We start from the raw sequence: 18,943 nt of genomic DNA on the forward strand, positions 1-18,943 counted from the left end.
TACTACCATGGAAGACTGAGCTGGGAGGACTGCTTGAGACCAGGAGTTAGAGATCAGCTTGATCAACGTAACAAGACCGCTCTTGAAAAAAAGAAATTTAATTTGTATATGGTATAAGGATCCAATTTCCTTCTTTTGCATGTGTATATTCCGTTTTTCCACATCATTTATTGAAAAAGCTATCCTTTTCCCTTTGTATTAATATATTCTTGGTATCATTGTCAAGTTTCGTTGACTGCACATGGGAGGGCTTATTTCTAGGCTTTTCCCTATTTTGGTCTATGTATCTGGTTTTATACCAGTATCTTCCTATTTTGATTGCAATCACTTTGCAATTCAGTTTGAAATCAGGAAGTGTGATGCCTCCAACTTCAGTCCTTCTTCTCAACATTGCTTTGGCTCTTCAGGGTCTTTTGTGGTTCCACATAACTTTTAGGATTATTTTTTCTATTTCTGTGAAAAATGCCATTGGGCTTTTGATATAAATTGCATTGAATCTGTAGATTGTTTTGGGTAGTATGAACATTTTAACAATATTAATTCTTCCAACCCATGAAATTATCTCATTTGCTTTTAATGCACTTGTTTTTTTTAAAGACTCATGGCATCATTAGCAGCTCACAATGCAGAATTTGATGTAAAATTAGTTTTTCATGTCTAAATCACTAAATTTCTGGCAAGAAGCCATTTTCTAGATGCTAAAGCTTTGGGAAGAAAATTCTATTTCTAATATTTGACTTAACATGGCCACTTTTCTAGTAAAAAGGATAAGATATTAAATACAAAAGATGACCAGATGGTAAGTATTGAAGCCAGTAGAAAGGAAACTCAGCAGGATAAATGTAACATAAAATAAAATATTAGTAGAGCTGAGGCTGTTTTTCTTTAGCATTGTGAATCTCTTTATTTGCAATGACAATTCTTATACATCAAACTGTCATTAAAATATGTGGCTCTTTTCTGCAGTGTCATGTTACTAACTGCACTGAAATTTTTATTTTTCCAGTAATACTGGAGATAACAATTAGAAGGTCTATTATTTCTGGCCAACCATAATAGATACAACCACAATGAACACAACCCAAAAGTTAATTGCTAGTCTACAACACTGCAGCAATTAGCTTTTAGAGCAGGGAGTAAAAGGTAATGTACCTCAAGTGAAAGTTAGTTTTTAAGTATAGACTATCCTTCATATCAAATTCATAGACTCCTCTAAAGGCAATTTGTGATCAAATTCACCAGTGTCAGTTGGAGGGACTGGAGTCATGAATAGAGCTTTCAAGAGCTAGGAAAAAAATAATTTGACTGAGGACTTGAGGAGCAAAGGGGCCCGTGCTGCCTCCCAAATCCTCTCTTTCCTTCTTTTCTCAAGTATGCCTCTGCTCACCCCCGCCTCCTGCAGCTGAGGTCCCTGACTGCTGCTTGCTCCTCGAGCCCCTAATGCCTCAGCATCAGGTCAGTGGTACGGGCCTACCCCAGTATGTGGGCAAGGCCCAATAAGAGTAGAAAGGAGGACCCCATACTGTATGTCCACAGAGTTAAAAGTCATATGTATATCAAACTAACCAACTGTTACATATGCTCTATCCTCCTACCTTGAAAAAAAGTCCTATGTGAAAACAAAAAATTTTAATGTGCAAAGCTATGTTTTAATAAGTAGGCAAAATATCATAGATGATTTGAATCAAGTCAATTACAACTGCATGTGTCTCTGCATAGTCTAATGATGATGGGCTGGAGATGTTTGGATAAACAATAAAATAAAAACTCACATATGTTTAGTCCATAAAATCTGTTTTCTTCCTTTCATGTCAGCAAAATCATTTAATTACATTATTATAGTCAAGATTTTCATATAATCAGTATTCTATGAAGAATATGGCAAATTATGTAACTTTCCTAAGGTATTACAGCTTACAGCTCTTCGGATTTTCAATTTAATTTTAACTTGGAGAAACTTTGCTCTGCTTAGGCAGCAGCAACGGAAGTTGTCAACAAAATTCGTAAAGTAATGTTTATTTTTAAAAATGAGAAATTGGGATTTCTAGTCTGGCATGTAAGGAGCTTAGAAGATGCTACTCTGTCCTAACAAGTAATTAAGTTAAACAAACTAAAAATCAACAACTCTTCTCAGATCTGTTAGAGAAGTGAGGCCACAGGGCAAGCACTGCCCCCAAATTAGAGAGACAAATAGGCAGAAAAAAAAAAGAGAGAGAAAGAGAGAGAGAGAGAATTACAACTTATCAGAGCAGAAACCCAGGAGCAGAAATCTCCAGAGTAGGAAAACCAGAACGATGACTGATGAATTCCTGGAGGCTCAGTGTGGACTCATCTGAGAGTTTAAAATTCCAGGAGGCCTGGTCCTCAGAGGACACACCCACATTTTTGTGAATTTTACTTCTAGGAGGTCTTCTAGGTTCTCTAAATAAAGATTAGAGAAAAATCTCCTCCTACATCTAGCAGGAAGAAAAGTCAGCATTTTGGAATTATCAAAACATTCTATTCTTCCTAAAAAGACCTGCGCTCAAAAGAAACTACTTTACCAGAGCCTAACTAACTTGGGGGAAGGGAAATATCCAACCCCAGTCCTCTCCAGCTATCCTATCCCTCTTTAGGGGGGTTAAAACTTTGTAAAGTTCATAGCAGGTGAACAGGCTCACTAAAACTGAGGCATAATCATAGGTTTACAGTATGTTCCCTCTCCGGCCACACTCCTAACACCACTCACTAAAGCCCTATTTACCCCCACATATTATACCCAATACATCACATCTGGCTTTCAACAAACAATTACAAGACACACTATAAAGCAAAAACACAGTTTGAAGAGACAGAGTAAGCATCAGAATCAGACTTAGAAATGGCAGGGGAGGAATTATCATACCAGGAGCATAAAGTAACTATGACTGATGTGTGAAAGGTTCCGGACCCAAGAATAAAAATCATTCTGAGACGTGAGATGAAAGGAAAACAGAGATCCAATTCATGCAGTTAAAGTGGCCTTTATTCCCTAGAGTACAGGTGGAGTGAGATTCCTGACTGGGGAGCAATCCACACTCGGGCTATGGAGGACAGGGATTTAAAGGGTTAGGGTAGCCACAATTGGTGGCATTCCTATTTCCTGGGAGGGACATGAGTTTGACCCTTCCTGGGTGGGTCATGAACCTGACCCTGCCTGGGCGGGGCAAGTTTACTTGGGCAGTTTACTCCCGATTCTATCTATATGCAAATGACTATAAAGTGAAAAGTAGACAACATGAAAAAACAGATGAGTAATGTAAGAAGAAAGATGGAAAATCTAAGGATTAACAAATAATAATTATTAGAGATCAAAACCACTGTAACAGAAATGAAGAATGCCTTTGATGGGTTATTAATAGACTGGGCATCGTTGAGTAAAGAATCTCTGAACATGTCAATAGAAACTTCCAAACTGAAAAGCAAAGAGAAAAAAGACTGAAAAAATGGAATATAATACACAAGAACTGTGGAACATAATATACTGTTGTGACAACTACAAAAGTATAATATATATAAGTATATAATAGGAATACTAGAAATAGAAGAAAGAAAGGCAAGAAGAAATACTTGAAGCAACAACTGAGAATTTCCTCAAATTAATGTCACACATCAACGATGTTTGACTAATTCTCTGAAATCTCTTCAAGAAGTTAGAAGCAGAGGGAATACTTCCTAGCAGCACTTCCCAAATGCCAAAAGCAGACAAAAACATTACAAGAAAACTACAGAACTGATATCTCTTGTCAACAAAGATGTAAAACATCCATAACAAAGTGTTAGCAAATGAAATCCAACAATATATAGAAAGAATTGTACACCAGGATTCATCCCAGCTATGCAACATTGGTCCAACATTTGAAAATCAATTCATGCAACCCATCTCTAAAGAAAACATTTTTCTTCTAAGAAAAATCACACAATCACATCAAGAGATATGGAAAAGGCATTTGACAAAATCCAACACCCATTTATGATAAAAACTCTCAGCAAAGTAGAAACAGTGAAGAACTTCCTCACTTTCCAAAGAACATCTACAAAAAACCTACAGGTAACATCATAACTTAATGGTGAGAAACTTAACTATTGAGGAATAAAGATAAGAATTACATCCAATTTCTTCTCAGAAACCAGGCAAACAAGAAGAGAGTAGAGTGAAATATTTAAAGTGTTAAGAGAAAAACCTACCAACCAAGAATTCTGTACCTTGCAAAATTATCCTTCAAAAGTCAAAGTGAAAGTTTGCTTCCTCAGCTTTTAGTTTACCACTATTTCCAACCATCACCTCAGAGGAAAAATAGAGACAGGAAATGGATAAAACTGCCACTGCCAGATAGTTGCATATTTTACAAATGAATGATGAGACTAAGGTAAAGAGGGGCTAAGTAGTTTGCTTAAGTTCACCCATGTAGCAAGTGTTAGAGCTAGGCTTTGAACCCAGAGGTTTTGAATTCCAAAGTTTGTGTTCTTAATCTCATACCATTAGGGTCAACTTTTTATATTGAAAGACAAGTGATGATATAGATAATTGCCTAAATGTTCCAATCTACCCTGACTCTCAAAAAAAAAAATCGTTCTAGTTCATCACTGCTCACCATGCAATTAAATGAAATTAAAAATAAAATAGACTTTATTTCTGTATAAATCCAGTTATGCTATTTTCCATGCAAATCATGTAACCTGTTTGTTTGAATGTCAAGAAGTATCATTTTAAAATGTCACTGCCTGGTATTCAAGCCCGGTCATAGAAAGATTCATAAAGTTTTTGAGAATTGGAGAGAAATCATCTTCCTCTGTAGAAACTTGGAAATTTAAGGAGAAAATATTCTTTCTACACAGAAACTTCCTATATAGAAATGTATTCTGCAATACATAAATTGTCCACCTCTTACTGATGTTAATATTTATTCATCACTACCTCTCCCCCAACATGGGTCCTAAGCTTTTGATAAAATCAGGAAGGAATTCCCCTCTCTAAATTCACCCCCTTCCCCCACAGATTTCAATACTCTTACTCAGATTATTCAGCGGTGTCATTCATTTCAGGTACTGAAATCTGACGTTTATTTTCTTCAACACGATGATTTATCTAATAAGAATATATCCATTTAAAAGTTAGTGTGCATTTTTCAAATGCAACAAGAAACTCGTGTTTCTACAAGTTCATTTGCTTCTCTTTATAATTCTGTCTACCTCATAGGAAGATCCTACAGATTAGATGTAAATGCATGTAAAGAACTTGGTGCTATCTGACTTACAGCCCAGGCTCAATAAATGTTAACCAACGATCTTCGTAGCTATTATCATTGCTACACTGTGAAGAAACTCAATCTCTGAAAGATTAGGGAATTTATCTGAGATGTGTGGCAGAGGCGATACTAAAAACTAGTTTGACTTCCAAAGCAATTCAACTTTCTGTTAAGAGTTTGCAACAGTGAAACTGTAGGACCCGCCAGGACTGAAATCCCTAGATGACCCGACTCCCAGAATTAATAAAAGGATTTTATTGTTTTAGAACAGTTGTAAAGGGAGTTATCCCCTTTCTAACTCAGATCTTGGGCAACAATTTTCAGAGCAAACTGGCCCCGTTTTAGCCTTCTTGGTTCCTGAAATCCGCAACTAAGTGGGTTCTTTCTTTCTAAATGGAGCTTTAATTTGAACATCACCAAGAGCTTCAAAAAAATCCTTGTAGGGTGAAGCCCTTTTGACCCCGAGAGAGGGACCGGTCACAGCCCTGTGCCTCAGGCACCTTAACAGACGGCAAAGTGGCGGAGATCTCCAGGCTACACGGCCAGATTTCGGCACCCCGCCACGGGTCACTGGGCCGGGTCCTGGGTGGCCCCGAAGCCAGGCTGGGCCGAGGCAGCACGGGCGGGGCCCGGGCCGAGAGCCAGTCCCGCCGCCGCCGCCGCCGCCGCGAGCCCGGACCTGCCCGCCCGACCTGGCGGCGCAGTCTCGCGGGATCCCTTAGCTCTCGCTCCCCGTGCGGCGGCGGCGACGGCTTGAGTCCGAGACACTCCGGGAGCCGCCTGAGGTCGCGGGGGAGACGGGGACGGCGAGGGAAAAGTGGCCCTCGACCGCCGTCCAAGGTGAGCCTCCGCCGGCCCCGACGGGCGAGCGTCCGGGTGGGTCCAGGGCAGTGGGGCGGGCCTGGAGGAGAAGGCGGCCGGCCCGGGCCGCGCCGGCAGCGGCAGGTGCGGGGAAGGTGGCGGCGGGACCGTCCGCACCAGCCACAGTTCCCTTCGCAGTGGGAGCCAGCTACTGAAAGGCGGTGCCGAGCCGGCCGGGGGCGCTGCTGCGGGCGGGAGGCCTGGGGCAGGTGCTCGGGTGTTAGGCGCTGGGAGACTGGGGGCGGGGAGGGGCGAGGGGCAGAAATTCGGGGCCCACAGCATTCTTCCCGCCGAGGACCTCCGTCGCCTTCCCGGGACAAATTGGCTTATTTTCTCTTTCGACGGTATCTATTCCTTCTAGCCCGTGAAAACTACTGTTTTGTCCTCCAATGGAGGAATCCTAAAGGTCTCCCTCTAGTTTGGCCTTTTGAAAAACAGGAAAAGAATATCCGCAGAAGACTGCTCCAGAAACTGGCGCTCTAGAGTCTTTTAGAGGTTCAAGAACTCTTTAGATCTTAAGGAATTTCCCAGGGCCCCAGTGTTCTGTGCTAAATAAGCTTTCCAGCAGAGGCCCTTAAGTTGTAAGATTCTACTAATCCTTTTAAACTTATTCCTAACCACCGGGATTCCTTTCTTCCTCCATTATTTTCATCCTTTGCTCCCTTTTTACCGTGTGTTCCTTTCAGCACCTGCCTCCAATCATCAGTTCCCTAGAGATGAGATTTCTCCAGCAAGTCATATATATTCTATTCCAGGCAGGAATAGAAAAATTATCTCTCTAGGACAGAATTTTTTATCGTTTTTCCAGTGTTATCTCCCTAGGATGAAAATCTTAACTTTGCATTTTGACGGCCGGATTTGACTTTATGAGAAATGTTGCTGATACACCCTCTTGATTGTTTTTACAGTAATTGACCCGGGACTCATTTGCAGGAAAGCAGCTTCCTTCAGAATGATAAAATAATGAAATGAGGAATTTGAACATTTTATCTTTGGATGAGGATCTTCTGAGCATGAAAAGAGGGATTAATCCAAGCCATGTGGTAAAATCAGGAATTTGAAGACCATGGAAGTGTTTACATTTTTGTTGACATGTATTTTTATACCCCTCATAAGAGGGCACAGTCTCTTTACCTGTGAGCCAGTTACTGTTCCCAGATGTATGAAAATGGCTTACAATATGACATTTTTCCCTAATCTCATGGGTCATTATGATCAGAGTATTGCTGCTGTGGAAATGGAGGTGAGTAGTGCTTCATACTTTTATTGATATAGATTATGCTGTGTTCTAGAATAAACTATTAATATCACTTTTATTTTTAAACAGCAGGGGATTTCTTCAAGTTGTGTACAATTCATATTTTGAAAAATCGTTTTTTCATTGTATTAAAATTGGCAAATCATTCTTTATCTGGACGAGGAAGCCATTTCTGTACTGGAGCAGAATATGAGAGATTCACAAGATGCAAATAGTTTGGTATCATCAGGGGCATGGGAATCTTAGCAATTGAAAAATCCTGTTGAAAATTAAATCCTCCCCCACTACTGACTTATGTTTTGTGGACACTTAGGGCCCTACTTATTGGGTTTGCTTAAGATAGGATTTGTTTTATAATGAAGTATGGTTACAAATGATTGCTAAATATCTTGTATCTAGAAAAAATTTTACTTTCCTGAGTCAAGTATGACAGTTCCTCTAGAAACTGAAATTCTGATTTTTTTTTTAATTCACTGAACATATAATCTATATAGCCTCTTCTAAAAGTTAAGAAATCTACATGTTTTTAATAGTAGTTGTAAGATTTTCACTTGGCACAATTCTGAAGCAAATTATTGGAATACTTGGAGTCTGTAGACAGGGTTGTACTAAAAAGTGACTTTGTTTTTTAAGCATAACAATTATTCTTTATAAGATAGTTGTTAAAAGAAACCACTTGTCAGGGGAGGAGTACAGTGACATTAAAGATTGCCTTAGGTGCCTCAGTTACCTGACTCTGGTTTAGAGATATGCAAATTACTAGGGAGGTGTGGGAAGAAGGAGCTACCTGTGGAGACAGCAGCCTGCCTTCCCAGATTTGTCAGGCTGATAAATCTCTTGAAGAAGACAAGTGTGTCATTTTTTGTAGCTTTTCTCCAGAAAAACTGTTCGATAAAGACTTTTTTCCCTCACATTATTGCTGAGAGATGAAACTACTACAAACGTAATATAGACGCTGTTTTTAAAACGGATTAGGTTTGATTTTGCAGCTTTGAAAGTCTTCCTTTGTTATTTAGTTGAATAGCTGTCTGACTACCTCATTGTCGACTCCTGTTTAGAATAGAAGCACTTTTTAGTACTAAGCAGTTGTGGATATTGCTAGTTATACAGGGTTTTAACCCTGTGTAGTTGCACACGATTTTAATTGCACACGAACTTTATGGCCACCCTGTCTATATATTATTGTAGTTTTTCAGCAGTTTTTCAAACCAGGACAAGATTGAACACTGAACAAATGATGCGGTGACACTCATTGTTTAATTAGAACCATTTTGATGGTTTAAGCTGATTAAAATATACAGTGGGAATATTGTCAAGCAGTAATTATATCTTCCACATTTTCTCTGATACGTGTTTTATAATTCATGTTTTAATAGTGTTCTTAAATGTTTTTAAAAATTGGGTTTCCTTTCTATGTAGTAGCTACATTTTAAGTCTGAATGCTAATAGTGACCTTATAAATTTACATTATTTAGACTCAAGTTCTTTATTCATAAAGATAGGTAAGAAATGCATCCCTGCTATTAAATTTCTGTAATTGTAAGAGGGTAACAACTAGCTTTGTTCCACGGATATCTTTTAAAAATCAATTGTTTCTGGCTAAATGAAAAAAAATAATAAATATTTTTTATTTACCTAGCTTCTTTCCCAGGTAGTTTTGTGTGTGGATATTATCTTGAAGGTTTTGTGTTCTTACCTCTTTTATTTGATTGCTAACATTACCAATCTCTTCATTATATTATCTTCTTTATCCACTAAACTTTCTCATGGCCTTTATCGGTGAAGTTCTTATTATATACTCACGCTTGAGTTGTTTAAGGATACACAAGAGAAGGCCATCAATCAGTTGCTTAATACCAGCATTACCCTAAGTCTATAATAAGGAGAAAGAGAAGGAAGGGGAAATGAAAAGCCAAAATAACACCAACCTGGGTCAGACTTTTAATATCTATCTACCTACCTATCTATCTCTGTCTATATAGTGTTGTGCATTTCCCACTACTCCAATCCTATTTGTTCTATGGTTTGGCAGCATTCTTTATTCCTGGATTGAATATCCAAAATCCTATAATTAGAGAATTGTAAGCGACCCTAAAGGTCATGCAGAGTTTCTTAACTTCTTTTGTGCCACTAACCCCTTCTCAGAATAAAATGTTTGAAAAATTCAACAAATTAAATGGGTAAGATTACAAAGGAAACCGTTGATACTGAAATGTACTTCTAGGTGTTGCTCAGTTTAAGAACCCCTGAACCCTTCCTTACATAGGTGAAGAAACTAAAGTCTTGACAAGCTATGATTTGTCCAAGCTTTAAGAACTATGATCTGACAGTCTTGTCTATGTGGACCATCACGTAGACAGAGAAAACTTTTTCTTTTTCTTTTTTTTTTTTGGAGTTTATGGCCGGGGCTGGGTTTGAACCCGCCACCTCCCGGCATATACCTCCGGCCTATACTCCTTTGAGCCACAGGCGCCACCCTTGGTGATCTTTTTAACCTTTGTTTAGCTCTACCTCCGTTCTTTTCCTCTCCTTGGTGCCTTGAATACAAAGTTTTGTTAGATCAAAAATAAAATCAGTAACCTTCAATCTCTCTCTTCTAGTGATGCCAAAGTACTTTTTTTAAGTGAAAATCCATGCAGTTCACCTTGGGGTTAAATTCTTCACCATTTCCCTAAAGCTGGAGAAATAAAGACCTGATTCTAGAGTAGCACCCAAGGCTCTTTATGTGGGACACAGCCTTCCTGTCCAGCCTCACATCTTGTCCCTTCCCACATTGCACACTCTGTGTCAGCCAGCTGACCTGTTTATAGAACTAATATCACTATTACTCTTTTACTTCTATACCTCTGCATATAGTATATTCTCTGGCAGGCCCTTCACTATCTTTGCACACCTGTTCAATTCCTACAGGTCTTAGTTAAAGCAATAACTATTTTTAGTGAAACTTTCTTTCAGCCTTTTCCCATGCATATTCAATCAGTTCACTCTCTACATCAGGCATCCTCAAACTTTTTAAACAGGGGGCCAGTTCACTGTCCCTCAGACCATGGGAGGGCCGGACTATAGTTTAAAAAGAAAACTATAAACAAATTCCTGTGCACACTGCACATATCTTATTTTGAAGTAAAAAAACAAAACGGGAACAAATACAATTCACACCGCCTCGTGTGGCCCGCGGGCCGCAGTTTGAGGACCCCTGCTCTACATTCTTGTAGTTCTTAATGTATACAACTCATGCTGTATTTTTGAAACTTGTTGAAGGTAGGGATGGTGTTCATTCATCTCTATCCCTCATGCTTAGTACAGTGCCTCTGAGCATGATCGATGTTCAATAAAAGCTAAATAAAGAAAAAGGTGTTTCTTATACATTAGCAAAGAGAATTTTCTCTTCCAGTTTTTACGTTCCATTTCTATCTTTTACAGTGTCCAAGTGAAAGACATCGTAATACTTTTAGGTGACGTTCAGGTCATTCTCTTGTTCTAGCTGAGTAGAAATGTATCAGTTGACATCCTCAATTTTCTTTCCCATATTAGCTCTATGCTTATTTGTTTTTGTTTTTTTAAAGAGACCACCTTGGTAAGTTTGTTTATTTATTTTTTTATTTTGCAGTTTTTGGCCAGGGCTGGGTTTGAACCTGCCACCTCCGGCATATGGGGCCTGCGCCCTGCTCCGTTGAGCCACAGACACTGCCCTCTACGCTTATTTGTTAGAATGTGCTTAAATGATTTGATTTTTTACCATTTCTATTTGTTTATATCAAATGAAGGAACTCATCTTTTGATTAGACCACTGGATTATAAACTATACCTGTCCTATTTTTTTCTAACATTGTACTTTAGTACTTAAGTTTATAGTCAAGTACTAAATTAAGCTGTGTGTACCTTGGCTTTTACTATAAGTGTGTTTTATAGCCTCTCTAAAGAACAGATTGGGTTTTATACTTATAAACTAACTGTTTTTGGTTCCTGCTAGTCCCTGTTGAGTTTCTAGTGTTCGCTGGAGTGTTAGGAGCAGGGGCTGAAGAATTGTCTGATGATTATGGTAACCAGTTGTATTTTTTTAGCCACCTAGAATTCCATATAAGTCCAGAAATCTCACCCCTCTTCTGTGTCTCAGTTTTTATTTTGTGACAGACTGTTTTACAGAATTTAGGTATTTGTGGTCATTGTCAATCTGTGATCATATGAGATGATTTAGAACAGTGGTTCTCAAAATTTATCTCATAGACCAGCAGCTTATGAATTTGTTAGAAATGTAAATTTATGGACCCCTCACCCCATCTGGCTGAACCATGGTCGCAGAAGATAGAGCCCAGCTGTATTTTATTTAACGAGCTGTCTGGGTGTTTCTTAGAATGTTAAAGTTTAAGACCTACTGGTTTAAAGCAGAGATTGCAAACTTTTTATGTAAAGGGCCGAATATTTTTGGCTTTGCAGACCATACAGTCTCTGTTACAGCTTTTGAACTCTACAAAAGTGGAGTTTTATGTAGCACAAAAGCCATCATAGACAATATGTCAACAAATGAGTGTGGCTGTTGTTTCAGTAAAACTTTATTTACCAAAACAGGCAGTGGGCCATATTGGGCCCACAGACTGTCATTTGCTTAACCTTGGTTTAAAGTACTTAAAAGTGATTTAAGGATAGTATAGCACATAATAAAAATTATTGTGCATTCTTATTAATATGTTACCTGAGTTACTATGTATATGTTATTTACTTTTCATATACATTTTTAAACTCAAATTTATATAAGCCAAAAGGATCTAACTGGGATAGCCCGGTTTTTTTAGTTTTGTTTCAGAGATTGCTTAAAATAAGGGACTTCTATTTTTACCTTATTTTATTATATGTATTATCTGAACCTGAAGTTATTTGTATTTCGAAGAAGTAATTTACAATTCTGAATAGTAGCTTGGCTTTGTAATGAAAAGGATGTTGTACAGTCTAACTCTTCCAAAAAAGGAAGGGCTTCTGGTTTTCCATTGGGTTCCTTTTGTTTCATACATACATGCCTAGATCATTTTCCTCAAATTGTGAGGTTGATGTCCCTTGAGAGACTGATCTAGGGAAAATGGAAACAGAAATAGTGTGTTTTTCTTTTTGAATTGCCTTCATTGAGATCTAGGCAAAGGCAAAGTCATATATTGTGTTTGGAACAGCATGTGGTTGTTCCACTTTTAAACTGTCTAAACGGAAGTGAGCAAAAAAAAAAAAAAAAAACCTTTTCCTTTCCACCTGTTAATTTGTACTGTTAAAATGTCTCTATTCAATTAAAAATAAGGGAATGGAGAAAAACTGGATAAATAGACTATTTAAGAAAAATTCCATTTCTGTTATGCAACATTTTTAAAGTTGCAAATTTAAAAGTTTTTAAACATTTTCATTTTTGGCTTTTAAAAGAGTTCAGTGAACCCCTCTTGCTAGTACCTTCCCTCTCTATTCTCTGCCTTTTATATCTCATACATGGGAAAGAAAATTCTTAGTGTGATTAACTTCTTTATTTTTTAAGGAAGACAATTTGAAAGTAAGATATTAATCTTATAAAATGAAATACATACTGAAAAGCGTTCCAAGTCAGTTGTGTATATAATGACTACTATTGTGTTTTAAATGTAGAAACCACAAGTTTAAACCCTCCTTTGTGATGCTGTGTTGAAGTATTATAGTAGAGAAAGTGCCTTGACTGCTTCCAGATTTGTAGAATAAGGACAGACCTGTATTTGAACAGAAAGGATAACATTTCTCTTGGGAGACTGCTGATAGGCACAAACTTCCTATTCCATTCTTTGGTGTTGCACAGTCTGGGATATTATTAGTTAGGCCCTCAGGAGAGCCTGTCCACAAAGGGACATGGTTCTTTAGACCGTAGGAAGACTTGTGTTGTGATTATTTCCTTTCCTTGAAAATGTGGCATATAGATAATGAAGCTTTATTACTTTAGTTTGTGCATTTGTAATGTGTTCATTAATATTTGCTGAATATCTAGCTTTCCCAAAATTACAGTTTTTAAAATCATAGGTTTTTCTTTGTTTCATTATATAGGTACATAATAATTATATATCTTTACTGGTACATGTGATGGTTTGATACAGGTATACAATGTGAATTAATCAAATCAGGGTGATTGGGATATTCATCATCTCCGGCATTTATAGTTTCTTTGTGTTAGGAACATTATAGTCCCTCTCTTTTAGGTATTTTAAAGTATACCCTAACATATTGTTGACTATAGTTGCTTTGTTGTGCTAGGAAATGTTGCTCATTCTAATTGTATTTTGCACCTATTAACCATATTCACTTTTTCCCTCTCTCCTATCTTTCCCAGCCTTTGGTAACCAACATTCTACCATCTGTCTCCATGAGATCAATTGCTTTTAATATTTTGTCCCCACATATGAGTGAGAACATGCAAGATTTGTCTTTTTTGTGTTGTTCCCCCACACACACCCCTCCGTGGCTATGTAATATCCCGTTGTATATATGTATCACAATTTCTTTACCCATTCACCCATTGTTCAACACTTAGGCAGATTGGAAATCTTGGCTGTTAGGGGTAGTGCTGCAATAAACATGGGAGTGCATGTGTCTTTTCCATATACTGAATTACCCTCCTTTGGGTATATATATAGCAGTGAGATTGGTGGGTCATACTGGTAGCTCTGTTTTTAGTTTTTTTGAGGAAACTCCATACTGTTTTCCATAGTAGTTGCACTAATTTACATTCCTATCAGTATGAGGGTTCCCTTTTCTCCACATCCTCACCAGCCTTTGTTATTGCCTGTATTTTGGATGAAAGCCATTTTAACTGGGGTAAGATGATATAGTAGTTTTCATTTATTTGCATTTCTCTGATGACTAATGACATTGAGCATATACCTATTGGCCATTTGTTTGTCTTCTTTTGAGAAATGTCTATTCAGATTCTTTGCCCATTTCTTAATAGGATTATTTGATTTTTTTCTATTGAGTTGTTGGAGCTCCTTATATGTTCTAGTTATCTAATCCCTTGTCAGATGGAGAGTTTACAGATATTTTCTGTCATTTTGTGGGTTGTCTTTTTACTTTGTTGGTTGTTTCCTCTGTCGTGCAGAAGCTTTTTAGCTTGATGTGATCCCATTTGTCCAATTTTGCTTTGATTGCCTGTGCTTTGGGGGGTATTACTTAAGAAGTCCTTGACGAGACCAATGCCCTGAAGCATTTCCTAGTCTTTTCTTTTAGTAGTTTCATAGTTTTGCATCTTAGATTTAAGTCTTTAAGCCATTTTGATTTGATTTTTGTGTATGGTAAGAGGTAAGGGTCTGGTTTCAATCTTTTGCATGTGTATGTCCAATTTTCGCAGCACACTTTATTGACGAGATTGTCTTTGGCAACTTCATTGAAGATAAGTTCACTGTAGATTTGTGGATTTATTTCTGGGTTCTCTATCCTTTTCTGTTGGTCTTTGTGCCTGTTTTTATGGCAGTACCACCACGCTGTTTTAGTTACAATAGCTCTGTAGTATAAATTGAAGTCAGGTAATGTCATTCCTCTAATTTTGTTCTTTTTGTTCTGGATGGCTTTGGCAATTCTGGGTCTTTTGTGGTTCCATTTAAAGTTTAGGATTTTTTTTTCTATTTCCATGAAGAATGCCATTGTATTTTGATGGGGGTTGCACTGAATCTGTAGATTGCTTTGGGTAGTATGGACATATTAACAATACTGATTCTTCTAATCCATGAGTATAGAATAGCTTCCCATATTTTTGTATCTTCTATTTCTTTCATCAGAGTTTTACAGTTTTCATTATGGAGATCTTTCACTTCTTTGATTGTTTGTTGCTAGGTATTTTATTTGTAGCTATTACTTTCTTGGTTTCTTTTTCAGATTGTTTAATGTTGGCACATAGAAATACTATTCATTTTTGTATGTTGATTTTGTATCCTGCAAGTGTATTGAATTTGTTTATCAGTTCTAATAGGTTTTCTGTGGAGTTTGTAGGTTAAAGTTGTAAGTTTTAAATTAAAAGATTGATTCTTTCCTATAGAGATCCTTTGGAGTATCTGCCAGTTAGTATATACATTTGTCTAATTTCCAAAGGAATGCTCTTTTGGAAAAATAGTTAAAAATTTCTTATACTCCTTGCCAAAACATAGTTTAAAAATAAGTTTTCCTTTATGGAAATAATACAAATTCCTGCTTTTTATTCTCTTGTATTCCAGACTTCACTTTACATTTTTAAGAGAAGCTGATTGCCTGAGATTGATCATGTTTGTGAAAATAAGCAGTGAATTTTGCACCACTTCTTATACAGTGGTCCAATGGCATTCTTAAAGAATTTACTCTAGACCACTTTTGATATTTGCTCTGCAAAGGCAACTGAAGATGTTTATGGAGTCTTTCAGACTTTAGTGAGTCTTGTTTCACTTTGTTTTTTTAATCACTTTTTAGATTTCATGACTTTCAGGGAGTTAGTTACTGTGTACGTTGGCATGAGTAGAAAGCACAAGGTCTGAGCTCAGAATCAGATAGATGCCTGGCAGTCATTTGTTCTTAGTCACTGATAAAGCAGCTTACTTCCATGTCCCAATGAGATTCTGGTTCATGCTTCAGAAAAGTGACAAATGTTTACATATTCTGTATTTTTAGTACTAAGGGAAGCAACCACAGCCAAGGTATTATTATAGGACCACTCTGCTTAGGCTTAGCTTTAATATTTATTTTAAAAAATCAAATACCTTCTTCTTTTGATGTCTCCCAATTAAAATTCTAGCCCAGACATCCTCTTCAGGATCTTACAGTGCCATCAGTCCAAGGCCCACGTCATGGTTCCTTCTAATATCATATCATTATAGCATGGGGAGCTTGCTGGTTCTTTTGCTGTATGTTACTGAGACCAACAAGTGTTTATTTCTTCAACAACTATTTGAGTATCTAAACAATTACGTATTTGAGGCATGATTCAGGTAATAGGCATACAATAATGAACCAAACATAACTCCGTGCCCTCATGGAATTTATATTCTGGTGGAAGAAATGTAAGACAGCCCATCTATTTTTGTCATTTTACTTTTAAGTTCTATATAGTTTTGGCAAAAACTTACTTTCTTAGGTTTCTTTTTTGCCTTTGTCTACTCATTTCCAGAAAACACTTTTAGACCTATTTTAATATTATTTTCTCTTATATAGCTCTTTAATTATTTTAACTCTGAAAAAGGAGCTTACTTGCCTTGTGTCTTGACTGATTTTCTTCTTTTTCTGTGCACTTCCCACCTCACATCGGGTACCTAGACTTGTTAAGCAGAAAAGGAATTGATTAGAAGAGTCACAGGTGACTCATAGAAGCAACAGGTAAGCTGGAATTCAAGCTCAGGCTTGTAAGGAAATTAAGCTGCAGGCAAGACCCTGACACAGGAGTGGTCTACATAGGAGTGTTGTGAGCAGAGCATTTCAGCAAGGACAAATCTTGGGTGGAAGGGATCCAGGGCACTTAACCTGACACTAAATGGATGATCCCCTTGGGAGTTTGGCTTAAGGTTGGTTGCTGCTCTGCTTCTGGTTAACTCCTCAGCAGGAGCCAGATCAATCTTAGGTAGGAGAGGTCTGGGTTGTTGAACCTGGCACTCCTTTCTGCCATCATGCCCCTGTGCTTCTGAGTCTATTGAGCAAATGCTGGTGTTACTAGAAAAAAGGCTTATTGACACCCACACAGTGGATTATCTAGTCCACATATTTAAGAGCTCCCTCTGTATTGGGATCTTTTGGTTGCATTCACATGTATCAAAAATATTTTCACACTATGGGCTCATTTCGGAACAGTCTTGCCATGTACTGCTTTTTCAGATTTCTGATCTCCAATTCTCCAGTCTTGCTCCTTTACAAGTTCCTGTCTGGCTGTACCATTAGCTATAGCCTATGAATCAGTATAACTTCTTACCTCAGACCATCTTTCTATAGGACAGTGATTAGGCTGGGTGCCCATAGCTCAGTGGTTAGAGAGCTGGCCATATGCTCTGGGGCTGGTGGGTTCGAACCCGGCCCAGGCCTGCTAAACAAACAAACAAAATAGCCAGGCATTGTGGCGGGCACCTGTAGTCCCAGCTACTAGGGACACTGAGGCAAGAGAATCACTTGAGTCCAAGAGTTTGAGGTTGCTGTGAGCTATGACACCATGGCACTTTACCAAGGGTGATGAAGTGAGACTTTGTCTCAGTTTAAAGAAGAAAAAAAAGACATAGCAATTAAAGTTCTGCCTACTGGGGCCACCTCTGAGTGGAGTTATAACATTACAGGCTTGGCTAGGACCAGCCTGTTGAAACTAGGCTGTAATCACTTCCTCAGGAGTCATTTGGTCAGCAGGAACTCTCCATCAAGCCATGGGTGTGTTTTAAGGAAAGGACAGCAGTATGGCAGAGGTAGGCGTTCTAAGAATGTCAGCAATACGCTCATGCCGCTTTCCAGTCTTTAAGGAATGCTGTTGGGTAAACTTGCCTTCCTGAGTAGGTGAGTTTGATAACTCAGTTCATGAGAGGTAGTTTGGGTTGATGATCTCTAGATGTTCTGTCCTTATATTCAGTCTCTACCTAGAGCTAGTAGCAAAACCAAAGGGAGAGGTCCCCTTTACCTTTTTATGTAGGGTTCATGTCCTCATTTGTACTTGTGTTTTACTGTGGCACCTGAGATACAAGTCTAAGGCCTCATCAGCTTTATGTACTCAATATGATGGGGTACTGTGATACCTTGTGAAATGCTGATATGATTAGGGTCTCTGACAGCAAAATTGAGGTACAGATCTGAAAGGCAGTGGTTCTCAAACTTTGGTATGCATCCTAATCTGAAGGGATTGTTAAAACACAGATCACTTGAACACCAGAGTTCCTAAATTAAGAGGGCTGGGATGAGATAGAGAATTTGCATTTCTAACAAGTTTCCTTAAGGAATGCTGATGCTGCTGTTTCAGGGACCACTATTTGAGAACCACTGCTGTAAGGCAAGTTGGTGAAAATGTGCTGTTCCTGCTGGATAAAAGCAAATTGCTTTTGGAGAAAAAAGAATTGACCAGATTAGAGCTGCATATGAGGACCAGGGTTGAACTGATTTGCTGCTGCAAAGAGACTGCATATTGAAAAGTACTTTGATTAAAGTTGCTTAAGACAATTTTCTTTTGTTGTTGTTGCAGTTTGACCAGGGCTAGGTTCGAACCCACCACCCTTGGTATATGGACCCGGAGTCCTACTCACTGAGCCACAGGCACCGCCCTGCTTAAGACAGTTTATTAAGAACATGTTCAGTTGCACTGGAAAGTTAAAGTGGAAAAGTGGTAGGAATTTTGGAGATTCACTAATCTCCGAAAATGCCCTTGGTCTACAGTAGTGCTTTTGAATAGTAGGGATAGAGCATGAGACTGTTTCTTTTCTTTTTTTCTGAGATGGAGTCTCACTTTGTCACCTTGGGTAGAGTGCTGTCACGTATAGCTCACAGCAACCTCAAGAGATCCTCTTGCCTCAGCCTCACAAGTAACTGGGACTATAGGTGCCTGCTACAATGCCTGGCTAAGACTGAAAAAGGAAATCTCTCA

The 18,943-nt window shown here is 38.2% G+C and overlaps 1 protein-coding gene across 1 annotated transcript in view; it reads left to right on the top strand.

Moving 5' to 3' along the window:
* Positions 1 to 5,983: 5,983 nt before the first annotated feature.
* FZD6 (frizzled class receptor 6) overlaps positions 5,984 to 18,943 on the top strand; it is a 34,913-nt gene continuing 21,953 nt past the window's right edge. The window contains exons 1-2 of the mRNA XM_053559345.1: positions 5,984 to 6,107; positions 7,037 to 7,371. Coding sequence (XP_053415320.1) covers positions 7,195 to 7,371 — 177 coding nt within the window. The 5' untranslated portion in view covers positions 5,984 to 6,107; positions 7,037 to 7,194. The remainder of the gene's footprint in view (positions 6,108 to 7,036; positions 7,372 to 18,943) is intronic.

The sequence above is a fragment of the Nycticebus coucang genome, chromosome 13, assembly GCF_027406575.1.
Source record: "Nycticebus coucang isolate mNycCou1 chromosome 13, mNycCou1.pri, whole genome shotgun sequence".
Taxonomy (NCBI): Eukaryota; Metazoa; Chordata; class Mammalia; order Primates; family Lorisidae; genus Nycticebus; species Nycticebus coucang.